This window comes from Neodiprion virginianus, chromosome 1 (assembly GCF_021901495.1).
Source record: "Neodiprion virginianus isolate iyNeoVirg1 chromosome 1, iyNeoVirg1.1, whole genome shotgun sequence".
Classification (NCBI taxonomy): Eukaryota; Metazoa; Arthropoda; class Insecta; order Hymenoptera; family Diprionidae; genus Neodiprion; species Neodiprion virginianus.
In genome coordinates this window covers 26,231,957-26,252,724 of record NC_060877.1, presented here as the reverse complement: position 1 = coordinate 26,252,724, position 20,768 = coordinate 26,231,957, and the positions used below count along the sequence as shown (strand labels likewise).

The 20,768-nt window shown below is 42.0% G+C and overlaps 1 protein-coding gene across 8 annotated transcripts in view; it reads right to left on the bottom strand.

The window, feature by feature from the left end:
* Positions 1-308: 308 nt before the first annotated feature.
* The window catches only part of LOC124310332 (protein qui-1), an 89,771-nt gene continuing 69,311 nt past the window's right edge, over positions 309-20,768 (bottom strand). Inside the window, exons 2-18 of one of the 8 annotated variants that reach the window (XM_046774148.1) lie at positions 15,841-15,878; positions 14,248-14,661; positions 10,302-11,882; positions 7,956-8,035; positions 7,719-7,841; positions 7,437-7,579; positions 7,049-7,206; positions 5,262-6,958; positions 4,915-5,155; positions 4,106-4,764; positions 3,721-4,030; positions 3,410-3,635; positions 3,126-3,321; positions 2,463-2,979; positions 1,713-1,979; positions 777-806; positions 309-521 (exon numbers count right to left, since the gene is read on the bottom strand). In XM_046774148.1, coding sequence (XP_046630104.1) covers positions 508-521; positions 777-806; positions 1,713-1,979; positions 2,463-2,979; positions 3,126-3,321; positions 3,410-3,635; positions 3,721-4,030; positions 4,106-4,764; positions 4,915-5,155; positions 5,262-6,958; positions 7,049-7,206; positions 7,437-7,579; positions 7,719-7,841; positions 7,956-8,035; positions 10,302-10,410 — 4,770 coding nt within the window. In that variant the 5' untranslated portion in view covers positions 10,411-11,882; positions 14,248-14,661; positions 15,841-15,878 and the 3' untranslated portion in view covers positions 309-507. Of the gene's footprint in view, positions 522-776; positions 807-1,712; positions 1,980-2,462; positions 2,980-3,125; positions 3,322-3,409; positions 3,636-3,720; positions 4,031-4,105; positions 4,765-4,914; positions 5,156-5,261; positions 6,959-7,048; positions 7,207-7,436; positions 7,580-7,718; positions 7,842-7,955; positions 8,036-10,301; positions 11,883-14,247; positions 14,662-15,280; positions 15,302-15,840; positions 15,879-20,768 lie in introns of those variants that run through there. The other 7 variants (XM_046774149.1, XM_046774147.1, XM_046774146.1 and 4 more) reach the window with 7 other exon arrangements.

Genomic DNA, 20,768 nt, shown 5'->3' with positions numbered 1-20,768 from the left:
TAGAGATTTTTTTTTATCATTCTTTCAATTTTACTCTACTGCAAATATTTGTTTGCAGCATAATATTTTCAACGAAATCACTTTGTCAGTAGCCTACAGCCACAATACATCGAATTCTATAACTTTTCATATTTTCGGAATCGGTTGTGATAATCCGATACGTATTAAAAGTGTCGAGTCGTAGACGACGACACAAGATTTCTAAATCCACCTGGAACAGTATAATACTCACACATCTGAATGGAGAAGTATTATGCGTGTTGAATGGATAAACCTGGTCGACAAGGGAGGAAATTGGAGCATAGTAATTCGAAGTTTTTATAACTTTATTACGTAGAGTTACATTTTAGTTATTGCAGTGAAAGAATGACGCGAGTCTTACACCCCAAGGTCTGATAATGGGTGATAGTTGAGGAGGGATTCAGAGACGGGTGTGTCCAGAAGATTGTCCCTAATCTTCTGAGAAGTTGCGGGGAAAAAGCGCTTCGGAGAGTCAGCCATTGCAGATTAGCCGGGTAGATCTGAAACGAGGAATTGATATTGGCGCGGATGCATAATGACTGCCCGATTTTCAATAGATATGCAGTTCATCAGTTTTGTACTGGGTGTAGGGAAACTTACTTTCAGGTGTATGTTGAGATATAGGAATGTGCTTTGTTACGCATTCGCACAACGCGTATAATTTATTCCACCAATCCCATGCCCATAACCATAAAACTTGGACCATTAGTCAAAAATAGATTGAACATGCTTTAAAAAAAAATATATCTACTCACAACCGTGCAAGGTGCATCCTGTTTCCTGTGCTACAAAAATTGAACATACAATATTTGAGTACTTTGAAATAAATTTAAGTCTCATGATCTACGAAATGCCTACAACGTGTGTCCTGCAAAGCGAATCAAAGTATGATACAAGTAAGTGTATTTAAATTTTATTCGTCAATGATTGAAACGAATGATCGGCTGGACCACACACATCTCGGTACAATCTTGAATTGTATACAAAGGAGTGAATTGTTCAAGATGAAGTTTCAAATATGAGAAAATATTATTCTTCAGATGCAATCGTTTGAAGGAGAAATGGTGTAAATCAGACATAGAAGATTGGCTAAGGTTATGAAAAGTGGTTTGCAAAATAACTAACGGACGTATCAAGACGCTGACATGAAACCAATAGGGCCGCGATTGAACCCGCTTGGGACTTAATCTTAGCTATAAAATCATTTCCAGCATTCATCCCTCGTCATGCATTATGTCAGTTGAGACAAAATAGCAACAGGAATATTTATGTTATACGTTGATTTTCGAAAAAAGCCTGAAAACCGAAAACTCACCAAGCGAGTAGGTAGATGTTTCACTTTCCAGAATATTATATCGTAACGCAAAACTTCAAAATATATTCCAAAGGAGTCAACAGAAGCAATGACATTTTTTCGAAATTACCCAAACATAGGATGATACATGAATATATCTCCATGCGAAGGTTTGAAAACAAGGTCTACGATGATGTATTTACTGTGACAATACAATCCCAAGATACGAATTACATTTGAATACGTGAGGTAGGTAGGTAGGTAGGTAGGTAGGTAGGTACGTGTGACATAAATGTGTTCATATATCGTTTCCACATAGTAACTGCTAATACATCAATAGGTATTTGATATACAATGTAAAAGACTTAGGAGGCGACGCATGATACGGTTCGCCTACCTTCTTCCTCCGAGTCGGATATTCGGGTCGCTTGGAGAGAACTCTGTTTGGACAGCGTCCTGCCAAGACCTCTCGGTCTCGGCGGAGGTGATTGCTTATTCCAGAGTGCTTCCAGTTGATCAAAATGCTGGGATTGTGCAAGGGCTGCTTGTTCCGGACCCAATCCAGGCTGGGAACCAGCTAGGCCAGCTTTGCTGATTTCCTCCATTGACGCGCTAACGCTGAATCGACGCTTTAGACGTTCCTCAACCGCGGCGACCATTATACCTAAGAGAGTTGTTAATAATCCAAAATACTCAGGAATGGATGCAATGAATTTCACACTTTCAGACAAGTGTTATCACGTTTTACAATTGAACAAAGCATTACGCGTAGGTATGTCAAATTAATATCCGCTGCGCTGGTCTTAGGCGGTCCACACTTTCAAGCATTTTCTCACACGAGACTTGCGGTACTCTACGAAACTATTAATCACGTGAGTTGTAGTTCACACGTGACGAGCAGTTTAAAACATTACCCCGACATGGCGAGGCATCTGAATTATTTATAGACATAAGGAATGATCAAACACGTAGAACTCAACGAGCTGCCGTATGAGGCACTGAATAAAAATGATGTAATTAATCCGTAGGTTTCTTCATGTTATATCACGGCATTGCAAGATGCAAATATCTGCAGATCCCAAACCATTTTTACAACAGAATGTCAGAAAATGAGCCAATTTAGTAATAAAACAATTTCAGCCGTTACCTGAAGTCAAATGACCATATTTTCGCTGCCATGTATAAGTATCCAAGGACACTTCCTTTTTGAGCAATCTTCTTGCCGGTCGCTTCGGTCCGGGAGGCCTCAGATCTCTCGGAGCAACGTATTCTGGCAGCTTGACATATTGCGCGGGCGTATTGTGTAGACACAAAATCGGCAAGCACTTGTGTTCCAATAGGTGGAGCGCGAGTCTCGAACAATCGGTGGACATTTCGACCCCGAGAACCGGAACATGAAGCATTATGGAGCTGAGGGCAGTTCCCTTCTTCGTGTCCCATACAATCAAGCTCTTATCTTCACTCCCGGACACGGCCAAGGTACCATCCCCCGAGAGCCGAATACAGGTTACGTACCCTAGATGACCCGTCAGCGTGTGAAGATCTGCGCCCGTGTTTATATCCCAGACGATCAAATTCGCGTCTCTCGAACCCGAGACTACAATGGACTTGTCCGAAACGGCCACTGCCACGCACGTCACGTGATCGGTGTGTCCAACCAACACCTGCGAACGGGATTTGATGGATGATGATTGGATAAATGATATTGCAAGATTCCAGAACTGCATCAAAGTTGAACTGCAATGATATGGTGCAAGACTGAACGTCGGAATGGATTGCTTAGATTCAATCGAGCAGAGTGTAAACCAACCTGGGACAATTTTCCTCCAGCAAGTTGCCAGACTTTTAAGCTCATGTCTCTGGAGCCGGTAATGAGGGATTGAGAATCAGGGGTAACAACGAGACAAGTGATATCTTGGGAGTGAGAAACCGGGTATTTTTCCTCCGGTCCCAATCCCAGTCCCAATATTCTAATATGGTTGTCTCCGGACCCGCAGACTGTGTATCTGGAAATAATGTGAGCGATTAATCGAGATGAACAATACTTGGTGGCTCTGTGATTCACAAAAGAGCTTCTGGTTACATTTTCGTTACCTCATGTCAGAAGCTACTGCAAAACATCGGCCCGGGCCGCACAGGGACTGGATTAACGTTCCGCTGTCAGCAGCCCACACCCTGATGGCACCACCCCTATCAGAGCTGACGACTCTTCTTCCATCAAGCATCACAGTCACAGCAGTAACGGGAGCCTGATGTTTGAAGGTGGCGACTACCAGGCCCAACGTGAGTCCCCAGACTCTCACGGTTTTATCTTCGGAACCTGAAGCAGTGGAAGTTGTTAAAAAAATGTGACCACTGTTCATTATCAGGCGTTTAACTACCTATAATCATTGGGCGCTTTGTACCTGACGCTGCGAAGAGTCCCGAAGCCGAAAACGCGACGCAAGTAACACTTGCGATGTGGCCTTCCAAGGTGGAAACTAGTTCATGAGTATTCAACTGCCACAAGTTAACTAGAGAGTCGACACCACCGGTAACTGCCATGGCGCCATCTCTGGACACATCTAAACAGGAAATTGGAGCACCGTGAGGTTGAAGGGATTCCTGCTTTCCACCAGACTTCGTTGGTCGCGGGGCAACCTCTTCGCCGCGGAAACTCCAATAAGTCACTCGACCTCCGCCAGCGGTTATCAAGAAATCGTCTTTCTCGGTTACCTGAACAAAAGTCCTGATTGTGTAACAAGTCACTAGAATTTTCTGCAGTTCTGACCGACAGTCAATAAGACTCACCTTGACGGAAGTCACATCTGCCGATGGACTAGCAGGTAGAGCTTTCGTCAATCTTCCGCTATGCATGTCGAAGACAGAAACCCTTCCGTCAACTCCACCTGCCACAGCTCTTCTGCAATCCTTAGCGAGACATACGCTTTTGATCGGTCCTTGGTGACCTCTTAGCGTATGTATCTCAGTACCAGTCGCCAGAGAGCGAAGGTACAATTTTTTATCCTCACAAGCAGCTAGCAGGAATACCGAGTCCGTGGACACATCGAGCATTGTAACCGGAGAGGGAAGAGGGATGGTATTCAACAAAGTAAAGCTCTCTAGCGACCAGAGGCAAACAGTTGCGTCGTATGAACCAGAAACCAAAACTTCTCCAGCAGAATCGACGCGCAATGAAGTCACTGGACCACGGTGATGGTCTACCTTCATTAGTACTTCACCGGTCAATAATCGCGTTGCTATAATCCTAGAATCTTCACCACCGCTAACGATTATCGAATTTCCCATTGCTGGCGTCAAAGATAGCACTGGAGCAATGTGCTCACAAATTCGTTGCTTCATAATCAATTCTTTCATGTCCCATACGATTATAGATGTATCTTCAGATCCAGTCATCAAATACTGAGACTGCTTCGTGATAGCCAGACATGATATTGGTCCCGAATGGCCTGTAAGGTATAGTTGTTACAAATGCAAATCACAGATTGATAATCACAAATTGTGATCGTAAATCACGATTGCAGATGGTTACTGTTTGTAGGCGATGACCAAGTCTCCAGAAAGAAGCTGTGCGATTGCAGAAAGGGAAATATAATAACCTTTGAATGTGTGTACTAGCTGTCCCGACATCACGTGCCACAGTTCAGCATCGCCTTGAGGAGGTACCACCACCACGTGTTGGCCTGATGGCGCAGCTTCGATCAGTCTGACACCTTGTGGACAGGTTAAAGCACGAATTTGTAAAGGCAGAGGAGGTTGTAGCCAGCCATTCAGTGGAACTAACAGCGGTGCAGCATATCCATCGCACCATGCCATCGCTGCCATGACCATTCGACTAACCTAGGAGAGTATGGACCGTTGTGAGAAAAGTATGGAATAATAAATTCGATGGAATTAAACAATTCATAACACATACGTACACGAGATGAGACATATTGATCCTTACCAAATCTCCTTCATCCTCAGCGACGGGTCTCAACCAGCAAATTAACTGAGCTCCCAACTGTAACGGATCCCTTGTCAACACGTCGCTAGACTTTCGAACGGCGTAATAAACTAGTTCGAGGTCCCTTTCAAGTAAATACCTCCTGGCATGTTCCAATACGCATCGTAAGTAGCTCACAGATATCATCTGGACAGCGGCCAGCAAGAAATCAAATGCGCAGACAGCCAATCTTTTCAGTCGATCAACGTCACCAGCTCGAAGGAGATGTAGCCAGGCTTCTTCGACGTGACGAATAGTGTAAGTAATATCTTGCGATCTGGGCGCACTTTGAAATGGAGTTTCCTTTGCCGGTGCTGAATCCGAATCTTCAGGAGGTTTTTGATCACTCTCCTCGGAATCTTCGGTGAAGAATAAGTTCGCCACTTCGCCGTACGCTGACCGTGAAGCGTCTTGGGTAGCTAAATATCGTTTTCGAGCCATTTCCCCGCTTGACCAACGCCACGAAAACATCAAACGCCCACTCATGACTCGAACTTTAAGCCACGGAGTCATAGTTCGCCTCACTAAACACCATGTCGCAAAGCCAAACTGACCACTAGCGAGTACCAGAGGTCCATCGTCTCCCGTAGGCATTATCAACTCCAAGATTTCCGTCTCCGATAGCCCGTACTCCGTGCACGCCAAAAGGGACCCAATCCGGTTTGCTGCCTTGTGACCAATCAATCGTTCCAGTCTGTCAAAAGCGGCCTCAACATCAGGTACATTGCTTTTGACCTCCGGTAATTCAATGAGTATTTCCGGGCTCCGCAGTCTCTCTTTTTGGAGTGGAGTTAGCCTCAAAGCTTCAGGTGGAACGGCGGTGGTTGCGATGAAATGCACACCTTTTGGTAGATTCAAAGGCAGCCAAGACAACGCGGCGACTATGTCGCATTCCAATGGATGCAGCCGATGCAGGTCGTCAACCAATATAACGAGCTGTTCCGACATTGGATTTTCTTCGATTCCTCGCATTATCTGACTGAACCAGTTGTTCAAGTACAAGGGATCGAAGGATGCATCTCTCGGCAAATTGCCATCGTTGTTACCGGACAAAAATCCTATATGTTCGCAGAGAACTCTGAGCAATTCTAAACTATAAGCCGACCTTGGAGTTGATGTGCACAGCCTAACGATACGTACAGTTGGTCCATTGAACCAGCTTGGCACTTTTTCATATACAGTAGCCAGGATTGCTGATTTCCCAGAGGACTTTGGACCCCATACCAGTACTGGTCCATGCTTTCTATCCCTTCCGGCTAGCAGCAATTCTTTAATTTGGCCTATGGCCTTCACATCTTCATCCGCGGGGCTCACATTTCTCAACAAACTCAAATGCGCCAAACTTTCCGCGTAAACTGCCTGCACCATTTTCTTTCGACTTTTGATCTCGGGATCAGTTTCAACCGACTCATTCACCAAGAATTGAATCCTGTCTAATACCTGTTGACGCATTCGTGTCAAGTATTTATCGTGCGACAGACAATCGGAGTCAATTCCAGCGGGCTTGTATTCCACCTCGTATTCCATTACATTCTCCTCTGGTAAGCTACTTCCGATTCTAGATTTAAGCGTCGATGCTCCAGGCTCTACGGTAGGTGCCGTAGAACCAGACCAATTTCGTACGATCGCTATCACGCCATTACCATCTTCATCCAAACCTAAGTGGAGTAAAAGTGACGTAAAGCAAGCCTGAGATTCATAGCAAATCGTAAAAGTTAACTGAATCAGCTATCATTCATCCTACGTACTTAGGCCGTGTTCTAATTGTCGTTCTGCGGTTGACTGTAATATATTTTTGATCTCGGTGTTGTCTGGGTATTCCAAAATGGCCGATTCTGCTGCTATTTTTAACGCTTTTCTTAAATTTGACTCGTGCTGGTGCCAATCATCGTGAGCAGTCTCCTCGCTGCACAGACAATTCATCGAACGTTCGTTGTCAGTATCACGGATCTTACCACAGGTACAAGGGCGTTGTAATGAAATTTGACTCTACTTCGAATGTTTGGAAACATTTCCCGCAATTAAATTTAAAACAAGAATTTTCAGTACAGGAAATTTGAACCTAAGCTTGATTAATTCATATCCATCAATGCTGAGAAACATTGATTATCTGCAAGAGCACAATGCAATGATTACCTGGAAGCTTTCAGGACGTAACAATCTCCGTCGTGTGTGTAATATTCTTTGAGGAAGTTACAGTGAGTGAGTAGGGCCTTATATGTTTCTTGCGTAAATTTCGTCGGAACCCAACCACTTTTATAAGCTGCGCCAACCAGTAGCTAGAAACAAAAAAACGTGTCCCAGGAACAGTTCAATCGTCCGTCAACCCAGAACAAAATCTAGGTACTACTGCCGTGACAAAATATACGTTAATTATATGCGATGAAGGAAATTCGATGTTGATGTTGTAGCACTCACCAAAAAAAAACACCCTCTGGAATGACGATGCGATGCGGTTATTTCTTCCAAGAACAATTCCGCAAGTCGTGGATTGACATCGGGATCCTTATCAGTTCCGTACTGCATGTCCACCAGCAGCACCTAAACAACGAGAATCACGAATCTCCGTGGTTGAAATAAATTTGTAACAGGTCATCATCTCCCAATCGTCAAAATGAATTCTTATGGGATGAGGCGTCAGTGGAAAAAGCGTACCTCGATTCCCATGTCATCGTAAATAGCTTGCAGCTCCGGTCCAACTCCTTCGAGAATCTGCTTCCTCTCTTCGACGAACTCTGAAAGCAGTAATTTTAATATTAAAAAAATGAAATACGGTTAGAGAATATTAATAAAGTGAAATTGGGGTGATGGCCTAGTTTCTTTTGACCCGTCCCCTATACAAATTACATGCCGGAGTGCATCTCGTTAAAATTTGCATCTGCAAGCCCCTCCAGAATCTGCACTTCCCGGATTAAATTATTGCTCTTGCTAGAGGAAGGGAAATGCGGTGCATTCGCATTCTGTCTAACTAACTATATAAATGGAGGATGAAGTGAAACGGAGAGACTTGGAATAATTCAATTTACACCGTGTTATGTAAATCCGAAGCTTCAATGCTACACTATAGCACGGGCAGATTCCAGTCTTTGTAATTTAACTTTGAAGATTGTGGACCCAGTTTAACGAACTGTTGAGTCTGCAGAGTAGTGAACCGTATGGTAAGCGTTTGAGACGCGAGTGAAGATCTTCTCCCGCTCGCATCTTATTGGCATATTGGAAATACAAACGGGGTTGAAGGCTGAGGGCCAAAACTCGATTAGATTCGATTCACATCGATGCCACGGCAGATTAAGCCAAGATTCTGGATACTAAATAAATTCGGAAGAAAGCCCGTTGCAACTCCTGATATTTATTTAAAACCGATGTAGTATTATCACGATCTAATTGCCCTAAGGCTGCTCAAATTAACCCAAAGTAATCTCAACTCGCACCACGGAATATATCTTACCTATACCGACACGTATATCGATTTCTTGTATCCCGGAATTAAATTCTTCCAAAGTGCTAAATCAACTTTGATATGGAGTCCGACATTTACCAGGGAACCTTTTATTCCATTCAAAAATGTGAAATTAAACCTTAAACATCGATCCCTACATCAATCATGGAGTATTCGAGATTCAACCCCTGTGTAAGCTATTTCCTTCGGGGCATTTATCTCGTTTAATGCTTCCACGTGATTTCATGTTTGACTCGACGTTCCCCAGATAGGAGGGTCGAATTTTCGACACGCTTGGACTCTCCGCTGTCGGTTGCGTTGAAAAAATACAAGTAAACGAACAGCATTTATGTACATCGCGTTCTGACTTTGAATTTGAGAAATTTCGTGCTAAAAAGTGAAATTCGTCGAGAGTAAGTGAGCAAGAAGAAAACACAATACGATGCTAGATTAGAGAGCATTTTAGAATGTAAATAACCTATGTGGAGTTTACGCAGCCGTTTTACTGTCCTTAAAAGCTTAAGTTCCTCCAGGGATAAAAGTTCTGTAACCCGGGAAGGACTCGAAGGGTTTCTATGCAGCACACGGTCCTGTCGAAGGAACAGCTTACGGGATTGTCAGAATACATTTGCAAACCGTAGCAGGTACAGAGAATGTTCCAAAGCCTTCTCAGGTAATCTCGCCTCCAGAGGTATAAATCTCGGAAATCCTTGCGCATAGTGTGTCGATCCGGCCAGAAGCGCTTTTCAGGCAAAACGTACGAGACAGTCAAGATAAAACGACATTTACTGGAAAAATCGTGGAGTCGAAACTTTGAGTAAATTGGTAAGTTTGAATATTCCCCCAAGCTGTATTGCGAATACGGAAAAAGCATCGAGCGATGTTAATATATGTACTTACAACGAGAACAGATGAATCCTTTAATTTGCATAGGTTCCAGCTGTTCACGGTGTTTCCCTGGTGAACAGGTATTGATTTTGCTTTCGGTAAAACCGTGACAAAACGCAGAGTGCTAAAATAACTGGGGATGTTTTAGCCGCGAAAGTGGCCGGAGAGCTTGTTGGAAAAGCGTGTCGTTGTTGGATTCGAAAATAACAGGGTCAACACTTGAAAAGTGTATTACGAACGTCCCGAAAAGAAAGCAGCCTAATGCATTTCAAATGTACGACCTGAAGCGGTGGTCCTTTCGCGGGGGAGTAAAAATATCGCACAACAGGGGCGTTTCCGTTCCTTCTCTCCGCGAGAGATGATGAATGTTTTTACCCAGCGGTGTGCCAGGGGAACGCTATCCATTACCATACGTGAAATCTAGTTTGCATATCACAGAGACGTGTTACCGGTTAGCGCAGGTCATGTGCACCGTAACGAAATAATGCCATCTGGAATGTTAATCGACCGGATGCAACCTCGGCACGGTGAATGTACAGCATGAAGGTTGACGGGAGATTAGCTTCGGACTTAGACGGAAACTGGACTTCATTCGGTCAGTACGAAAAAGCAAGGAGACGAACGTCGAAAGACAAATGGCCGAGGAATATAGAGGCAAGGATTGCTGCACTTACCGTCACGTTCCCCGGCAATGAATATCTTGATGAGACGGGGGGCGGGAAGGTGCGCCGGGGGCGGTCCACCCTTTATGACCCCCGCTATCAGCTCCACTTCCAAATTCATCGCGCGTCTGTTTTTGACACACGGCGACCTTCGAACGTGATAAAGTAAAAACTTAGTCAAAATTCTGAAGATGGGTGTGCTTCTTTTGTCTCGATGAATACAATGCCGCTTGATGAATACTTTTCCTTACTCGTCTTCGTCGTCTTGCGGCTCTTGATTTCCTCGGCGTATAATGTGCTGTTCCACCGGATCTTTGCCGAGGTCACGAGCCAGCGATCAACCCCTTTGTCAATTTGCCGTATCACAGATTGCTTGCGTCGGACAAACTTCCCCGAATCTTCCGTTATAGGTACGTCTGTCGCGTTTGGATTGTCATTTTCATTCTCTCTCTTCTTTACTCGACGTACGTGTATCAGAGTTTTTACTAGCGACACCCAAGTAACTTATGCTCTTCTTTTTAATTGCGTTTCGTGATTTCTTTTCCACAACTAACGATCTTAACGCGTTGTAACGAAACTTACTACTGTTTTACGTTGCTGTATTTCTTCCTCTGTACTTATTTTTATCATTTTCAACTCTACTCCACATCGTATTTATATATTTTTTCGCTTTCTCTTTTTAGGCAATTAGAGATCGAAGCATTATGAATATTCTCATGAGAATTACACTTTTCCAATGGACTGACAACGTGTCGGGTTACAAATCAACTGTGTTCATTCGCTTTCTGCTCAACAGTAGCGATGTAAATAGACGTACAATATATTTATATAATTCATGTATAGATAAATTCATTTGATAATATTCTACTCTACATGATTCAACAAATAACATGTATAACTATTTGCTCTCAATAAAATGTTGATAAATTTCAATTATACCTGCTCGGTATAAAACAAACTACTTCAACCTTAAAATTTATGTTTAAAGATAAACATTGAAATTACGTTTTATTTCTATTTTCGTTTTGTTAATATATACTTTTTTTTTCTTTCTTTTTTAATATTATAACTAGGATTGTCTTCGCTATGGGTCGCGTTATTTATTACACTTACATCGAATTTACTTTTTAAATCGATGATATTTACTTACTGTACGATAATCAGTTGAGATTCGACGTTCTTACGTTATACTAGAGTTAGTTGCTAACTGTTTTGCGACTAAAATCATTCGAATCTGGCTGATTGTTCAATGATTAACTAATTGTATATTTACTACATTCGGGCAAGTTGTTCGTTCGTTTCAAATTCGCATATGTTTTTATACCTTACAGAGTAATATTCTACGGTAATATTTTTAGTACATTAAATCCTTATCGAAATATTAGGTTTTTTTATGAAATACTTTAAATACTGGCGACTAGAGTACGTTTCCTACTGCCTTTTGATAGTTTTGCATCAATCAAATTTCTCTAATACTCTGATGTTGTGCTCGGTAGCTTGTTCAAGCTAGCTCCGCAGCTCTCATCGACGATCTGCTAGGGCTGGTTGCCCCTCACTATGTAAAACCCATGTTTGCTGCTGAATTTTTCCCTCCTGAAACAACAAGTGAAAAGGAAAATTTTACAACCTGTAAACGTGCAAATTGTTAAATCGTCGACATTAAAATAAAACAGGGGATTAATTCGGCGGGCTTTGATGGAGCAAGTCTAAGAATTTCCGGCTGGGATGAGTTATGAGTTCACAAAACATTAATAAATCAAATTTTTCTTATTTGCTTTTCATTTTGTTCTAAAAATAACTGAAAAAATTCATGACCGATATAATCTAAAATTTTGTCAGTGCTAACTTGAGAAAAACCCCGTCGATTAAAACCAAATTCATCCAAATCGGTTCATTTGTTTTCCAAATATCGTCGGAACAAAAATTGATCTCACACACGCTTCCACAGGTCCGTCCGAAAATGGTGGAAGGTGATTGTCTGGACCTTGAAACGTCGAATCTGGTAAAACCTCGATTTCACATTTTTCGAGTGATTATCACAACTTCGCTTATTCTTCAAGCCTCCAAAAAACTGAAGCGGGAAGTTAGCAAGATATACTTACTCTACACTTGTGTATCTGTTCAAATACACAACTGTCCGAAGTCTGACAATGACGTACTTCAAGCCTGGGTAATTATCGGAGCGGAGAAATAAGCGGTATAAGTGCTCCGAGTACCGGCGTATAGGAATTGATCTGCATGGCTAGTTTTATAAGTTATTCCGTAAGCCAATTAGAGACTGAAACATCTCTAAAGCTTCTATATAACGTGTCTGACTCGGAAGAGTCCGGAAGTATACAGTCGTCGGTAATTAAAACTGAACGGAGGTTCGTACAGGAGATATTATTATTTAATAATAACTTTCAAGTAATTTTACCCAACTGTTATAGAATACGGAAATGTATACACCGAGTCTTTATCGAGTATCAGCATTAAATATCTTCGAATTTCAGCGAGCGAGAGTTATTGTACATACCGATCACAATCTTTCCCCTTAAAACACTTGAAAGTTCGTTAATAATAGCAAGTCCTCGCAGAAATGGAAGAACGGGAATGAAACGACGGTATTTGAACGGACAGCTAATGGATTGCCAGGCTTTCCATAGTTTGCTCTAGTTTTATTAGCCCAGAAACGAAGCACCCCATTCTTGAGTAAAGCATTGACTTTTAGTCAACGTTCATCTATTTGTCTTCGTCGAAAGAGACCAAAATCGGTCTAGAGAATGTTTGCACATGAGGCATTTCACGTGAAGCGAACAGGGAAAAAAATATGAGGTTTTGAAATTCGTTCATATTTGGCCAAATTATACTTCTAGAAAGTGTGAATGTGAACGCCCATTATTTTTTTTTCCCTATGAGGTTTAGTCGTCAAGTTATGTGCTTCTGAAGAATTGACGTACTTGAAATAACAGTTTTCAGAAGCAGTTTTTCGAATTAAACAAATTTACAATATAAGATTAAATATAGTATTATTTTAAGTGTATTACCTACGTACTTTAAGCTATTTTTGAGATTTATTTGAAAAAAAAAAAAATGAAGTTATCCAAATTCTGAATTGAAATGTTCGCTTCCAGTTTTTTTACATGAAAAAAAAAAATCTAATTTCGAATCTGAGTTCATAATCAAAAAGAACAGTAAATCTTCTATAGAAACCACTGTGTTTAATATTTTATTGCAAATTCGTTCAATTCAAAAAACTGCTGCCAAAAAATCCCTATTTCAATTACGTCGATTCTTTAGAAGCCCATAACTTGACAACTAAACCTCACAAAAGAGAAGTGGGTGTTCACATTCATACCTTCTAGAAGTACAATTAGGCCAAATATGAAAGAATATCAAAAACATTTTTTTCGTCGTCCGCTTCACGTGAAGTGCTCCAGGGACCAATGCCTTGGAGATGAAAAGTTGTACCAATATTCCAATGCCTATTTTGCTGCTGGTTACATGCCGCGAAATAAACGTGTCGATTTTTCGTCGTTGACGCTAATTTGGCCGATAGAAAGAAAGAAATGTGGGTTCCATAGGTGTTTTGCAGCCCGCAATCGACTGACGGTTTATTTAACGTCGATCTAACGTATATCGAGCACGTAGGTCTATTACTTCTTGAAAATTGCGAGTAGCGAGTATTTGTCGGTTCAGTGATTCAGAATTACTGCTTTGTACTGGTCTTTGTATGTTCAAAAATGGCCGCTTAAAGACGGATAAGAGCATAATACCTGTCTGGAATGGAAAAGTAACTTTCAACTCAGCTCTTGCAACTTTCTCTTCTCGCGACAATTTTGCCACCACGGATTTCCAACTTTCCGGATTATTCTATTCCTAAGGGTTCAACCTTCCCGTGGGCTTAGTTTCTCCCGAAATACTTCGTAATCTATCAGAAAAGTATCGCCGTGGAATTCACAATACTGGTGATACATACATTTCCCACGGACGCCATGGTATATCGATCCACCGAAGGCACCATGCGGCGAGACGCGTCATAGCTTTAAAAACGTTCAAATAATCACATTTCATGTGGTAAGACTCTTTCCTACTCAAAACCTCGTTCTGAATTCCAGATCTCCGAGTCTTGCCTACCACGTGGCATGTACATTCGGACCAGAATGGGCGAGTAAGGCATCAGCATAGGGTAGCGATGGTCCCGTCGAACCAGGGTGACAGCTGTCACGTGATAGCTGATGGTCCCGACCAGCGTAATCCCCGCGTTTCAGAAATAAGGCTGAGCGACATATTGCAGCGCGAAAATGGAAGATCCACGGAAGATTTATTTACGGGTTGGCTTTTAGGCGTGTAGGGACATGGATTGCAGTAGTAACGTCTGTTATACATCCGTCTGAAAATTGAATTCGAAAAGATGTTCGAGCTGAAAGGTAATCTTTTCTGATGCAGTGCAGATGAAGTGATAGATCTACTGAATCGTCGAGAGAGTCGGTGCTCCACGTAGAAACAACTCAATAACCATGAAAAATAAGCTGTCAACTAAAAATACTAGTGAACCGTTGCAGCAGGATCAATGATAAAAATTGCTGCTTCGCCGAATAAAGCACTGCAAGCAATTCAGCGACATCACTACTGTGTCAGAATCAGAAAATTGTGGTTTTCCGTTGACGCAACGACGCAGCAATTTCCTCTGTTTGTTCAACAAAATCATCTGACGGTAAAGTTCGGTTGATTTAAAAGAGAAACCAATAATGGACCCCGAGCTTGCGAATAGAATTCTGGTGCAAATGCAGAGAAAATTGCAGGTTAAATCAGCGAAAACCACGCTCCGTGTGCGCCATTGATGACAACACGCGCTAATCGTTGGCTATGTGAGTACGGTAAACGCCGTTGGTAATTAAAGTTTGAAACATTCGGTGGCAGTAGTTAATCCGCGTTGCGTTCAGACGCGGTAGCCTGACAATCCGAGCCTCCGACTCGTAAACCTAGTCAACAGTGTAGCGGCTACCAACGTCATTGGATTCGTTCCGAGCCGTCAACTGACGGCGGTTTTACGAGCTGTCCAAGCGTAATTGGAGGGGTATTGTCTGCCCGTTGTTGGCCGCACTCAATCCTCAGGAAAGGTAATAAGGCCGCTACGTGTACGAGGAATTGCTCTTTCCGTGTATACATTCTTTCCTTTTCATTTTTCCAGGGTGGACCGAACCGTGTCCGAAGGATATGAAAGTCGAATTTGCCGAGGAAGGAGCGAAATTGAGGATCTCGTTCTGATGAAAAGGTCGAACGGTTATATCTCCACTGCCCGTCCCTCTCTTGGACCGGGGATGTTTCTCCGTCTCTCTCTAACCCCGTCTCCTATCCACGATGAAAATATCTGATCCGTTAGTTTCCAAAATTAATAAGGACTGCGGGTGTCGTAAAGCCTCAGACTTCTAAAGAGAGCGCGGGATCGATAATACTTGCGGAGTGTGTGGGATCTTAACGATAATAGGATTTATTCATACAACCGTAACCTCTCTCCGTTACTGCGAATGCAAAACCACCGCTCGCTCAATTTGTGATAATTACGTACCCTCAGAATATTTTTGAGGTCTCGTCCGTATGAAGCATCTGGAACAGAAACGAAAATGCCTTGATATAAATACGGGGTGAAATCAATTTAGTTTATAAATCGAACGGAGGGGATAAAAGTGGAAATCGCAGATCACATTATGCTAAAATGACGTATCGCCGAGGGAAGATTGCTTCGAATAGAATCAGCACGTAACATGGCAAATTGTGATTTATGTCGAAATAGATTTCGGTTAGCAAGCTTGGGAAAGAAAAGCTGATCGAGACGACAAAGAAAATAGGAAACTATCTATAACGTCCCATTGCATCACGTTTTAGATCGCTCTGATGATATTCGCGTATATTTATGAATTCCCCCTCAGGCAGCGGCCGGAATTTAATCAAGCTCCGGGTGCGATTAGCAAGAATTCGATGTTGGACACCAGAATAATACCGTTAGCCTTCTTTGACCATTTCGTCAGTTATTATTTCCGACTGCAAGGTAGACAATGAGTTCTGAACATGTGATAATAAATTGTTGAAGATGCTTCAAGCACACGTCGGACCTTCGAAACCCCGAGTATCAAACATCAGTGGTCTCTTTGGAGTTGAAGGTACTATACACGAACAATAAAACGAAATGGTAGAAACGCATGTAGGAATAGGTCCAAAGCAATCTCCCAGCTCGTATAAAATCCTCGATTCCTCGGCTACTTTTGAGCGACGAACAAATTGGCTTCTTTCCAGTATTTACCGATACACTGTACATACAGGTCAGTAAAAGACAGTGAAGCAGAGCGTGTCGTGTAGGTGTGGGGAATGTTTGCCAGCGACCTTGACCACGAAGTCTGTTGTATAAATATTATGGTATCATCCTCGCATTTTAGATCAATTGTACTTCGCGACACGTATAGTAGTATCGTATAAATATTATTAAAGCTCAGACAGTTGGCGACAAAAAGTCTCGCGTTTGGAATCGCCTTGCTTATCTCACTGTTCGCCAAGCAATTTTCCACTACTTTGCAACGAAATTTTTTAGGTAACCTCGCTTCTGAAGGGTTTACGTTTCGGATATGAGTTCCGTGAAATGTGAGCACTAACACGTTCCTCACTTATCGGTTAAAGTTTACGAGTGAGAAGAAAACGGGTCATCCGTCGAAAAATCGATGTACAGTGCGACTATCTCTAGAGTTTGCTGTTAGTACGAAGCAAGAAAAAATTTAAGCAAATAATTCATGTTATATTTGGGAATTTCGGTGAAACGAGCCAACGGTACGTGAGTAAGCGAAACACTCCGCGAAGTACCATCATTGAAAATGAAAAAATAATAAATCGTGGGCGGGACGAAGCGGTAGAAGGAAAACATTCTCAGGGACGACCATCCAATTTTTTGCCCAAGCCTGCGTTAAACAAATCGAACAGCGTACGAGGTAAGCAAACAAAAAACAATCACATGTGCAGTCGTTCGGTGTGTGCAAAGTTCAAATTCGAATGTGGCGACCGAATACAAGAGAGGGAAAAGCTCAAGGAAAAGTTATTCAAGTAAAAAAAAATTCAGACGATGATTAAGTCCTCTGGTATACGTATGTATATCGTCGTGCGCTTAAATAGGACAATTACACGCCACTGTTGAATTAAGCTTACTGCAAAGTAAAGAAAAAGAACTCTGCTACTTGTTAATATTCTGAACCTGCAGCAGGTGGAATAGAGGCTACATGCCCGCGGCTATGTAACTTGGTATCGTTCGAATGGAAAGAAGTACGGCTACTAACTAGCGATAAGAAAGAAAAAATTTTATCCCGCAAGAAAACCTTGGATAAAAATCCGGCCACGTAACCGAGATGGAAAAATTTCATCTACCGAGGCTGAAACATCTGACACGACAAAGTTCCGCTGTGCTTTTTCCGGAAGTTGTATAGTTTCAAGCACCATTCTTTATAATTAATGAATACCGAGCGAAACTTAAAGGCGTTCAAACTTTCTGAATACAGCACCGTCTTGTCACAGCCATCTGACTCTAAGGAAAATGTTGGTAATCAATTTCACGATGTATGCACAATACATTAAAAGAAATTTTCGAAAATATGTCACAAATCCACCTCGGGCGACTGTCTAACTCTGTAAACAAGTATGCGCTAACTTCGGGTGTGTTTTCCGCGTGCAAATATGCGTCTATTGGTCCGGAGGATTGCGCTTGAATTACGCGCGTATAGTGGAAAGGCGAGTATCCGTAATCAACCTGCGGGTTTCCAGGACCTCTTGTCTGCAAATACCGGGCGAGATACCGACGCCCGGAGAGTTCTCGACGCTGGGTTTATCGAACGTCGTTATCAAAATGTAGATAACGCCCCTTGATTCAACCGTTAATTTCGATATATATTCCAAGACCCGAAATACGTCTTGCCGATTAATAATTATAAACCGATGTTCGTAAAAATAGAGAGAGAGATGTGCTTTGGAAAACTGAATTTTGTTTCCAACTTACATCTCGCCGGCTATAACACCGTGACGGGTCATTAATCTCTAATATCGAAGAAGCGCAAAGAATTGTTCTGGAAAATGTCACCGGGACCTCGGAGTCGTCGAGTGGTTCATTTTTCTTCCCGTTTCTCGTCGTTAAAGGAGAAAAATCGAAAAGAAGCTGATGCTGAAGCCGAAGGGAAGTTTAACAAAGTAAGATAAAAGCGTTAAAAATCTCCTCCGTCAGCAGCACCACGCTTTTATCTATTACATGGGCACTCTACAAGTTGAACGATCAACTTTTCCCAATACCGCGATTACTGCAGTTGTCTGATTACAGAACGGCGTCTGTGATAATCAGACTCAACTGACAATCCTTACGTCTCAAAAGCGTTTAATCAAAATGGCACAATATCCTTGTACAGTTTCACACGGTTGGATGATTCAAACTATACCGTATAAATTGTTGCAAAACCAGTACGCTATTACAGTTTTTAACAAAACATAAAACTATGGCGTGAGCTACAAGAGTGCGGGTAGGTATATGTATAATAAAATTACCGAAGAAAATCTGCATCGTCTGTATAAACCGGCTGAACGAGAGTGTCTCAGGTGAGCAGATGGCCCAAAATTACACGTATAATGATCGCGATACCAAAGTTGAGGTGGCTAACAAGCACGCGGTAAAATAAGAGGCCATAATTCAGGCGAGGCCCAAAAACCCGGAAAAATAAGTTCCCGGTGTTTGTATATTTGTGGAAGGCCGCAAGGTTGGCAGTGCTGTTTTCTCAGAGTGATACCAAATGTTTTTCTTCCTATTGTGATGAGAGAAATACCTAGTATACTCGTTGGTTAATGGGTTCGCCTCACGGAGCTTTTCTCTTCTCCTCTTTTTGCCTCTCATTCTTCTCCGAGTGCCTCGTTCTTCGTTTATACCTCCGTCAATTCTGACGTTCGTTATAAATAATACACATATATAGATATACACACTTTGCGATACAAAGGTAAGTGAATTGGCATTCAATTTATTATTTTATATACCGAAGGAAAGTTCTCTTTCCTTCTCATCTTGCCCTCGAAAACTTTTCAAATCATATTCGAGTAACTTTTATCCCGAGGATACTGTACTCGATCTTGCAGATCCAATTGGAATATATTTATTATGCATTACTTCTTGTACAGTTTTGATCGATGAAAATTATACAATACCTAATGTCCCACCATTATTTCATGATATCGAAACCGCTCGTGCTGACCAGCCTTATTACAGGTGCGAGAAACTTATCAACAACCTCCAATTATTAATTCTGCCTACGGAAGAAAAGGTAATCCTATTTCACGAATTTAAATCAAATCTAACGTACGTTTCACGTGCTATGCATATAATAATGAAAAATGTCTCCAAGTTCTTCCCTTTTCCTCATCATTTTAACCTGCATATGCATGATGTGTATTAATTGTATGTGTATCTAGACGCGCGCATAAAAGAAAACAAAATGTACGTATGTAACAAACAGCGCGTTCCGTATACCGAATTCAGTTTTAATTTCCCTAGAGCGTAAAGTGAGAGGCGAAGTGCGAGAGGGTGAAACACTCCACCGATTGCTTCCCTCTCTCGGAGTTCTACGACGGTGATTAAAAACATTTGTTGTACTCGTTACACTATTTTCTCCGATTTTTCACCCAGGTAATTAAACATCACCGTGTATAATTTGCATTTTTGCAAAACGACGTGGGAGCGTAGGAAAGTACAGAAAAAAAGCCGAAAAGAATAATTGATCCCCGAATCGAGACTGGCTGTTAAACGAGAACATTCGACTGGTCTTTTTTAAATTTAGTTAATTAACAGGCGGTAAATAATTGCGGTAATTCTTCAGCCCCTTAAATTTCCGCACGATAAATTATCCCTATTTATAATTATGAATTTGAAACTCGGTCTGATCGTGAATAATCCTCGGATCGCCGATTTCCCTTTGCACCCTCGATGAGGCGGTTTTTCGAAACAATAACCGTTCGCTTTTTAGCCGGCGTCGCTACGACTTTCACTTTCACCTTCTCTCACCTCGCGTCGTGTTGCGAGACCCTTGAAACCCTCCTCAACAATACCCGTTTGCGAATCAGGGTAGACCGCACAATTCCCATTATACAACAAGAGCGGCGGGTTCTGTATGCCTACTTCAATTCAACGTACCTTGCAAAATTCACCCTACAAACTCTGACCGCAAACGAGCCTTCGGATTCTCTCGCCAATCGGTATGCGGGATAAAAATTCTAGCATCGTCCTTTAACGCCGTGAATTAAAAAGAAAAGGACGAAAGTGAAATTACACCACGAAACTCTCGGAGAATGGAGTTGAAAAAAAGACGTACCTTACGTTTGTCGAGGTATGACGTTGATGCTGAGAATTATTACAAACGATGTATCATCTTCCATACAACGTTAACTTTACACATTGCCCCGTGAAAACGCAATACACGAGGGAAATAAATT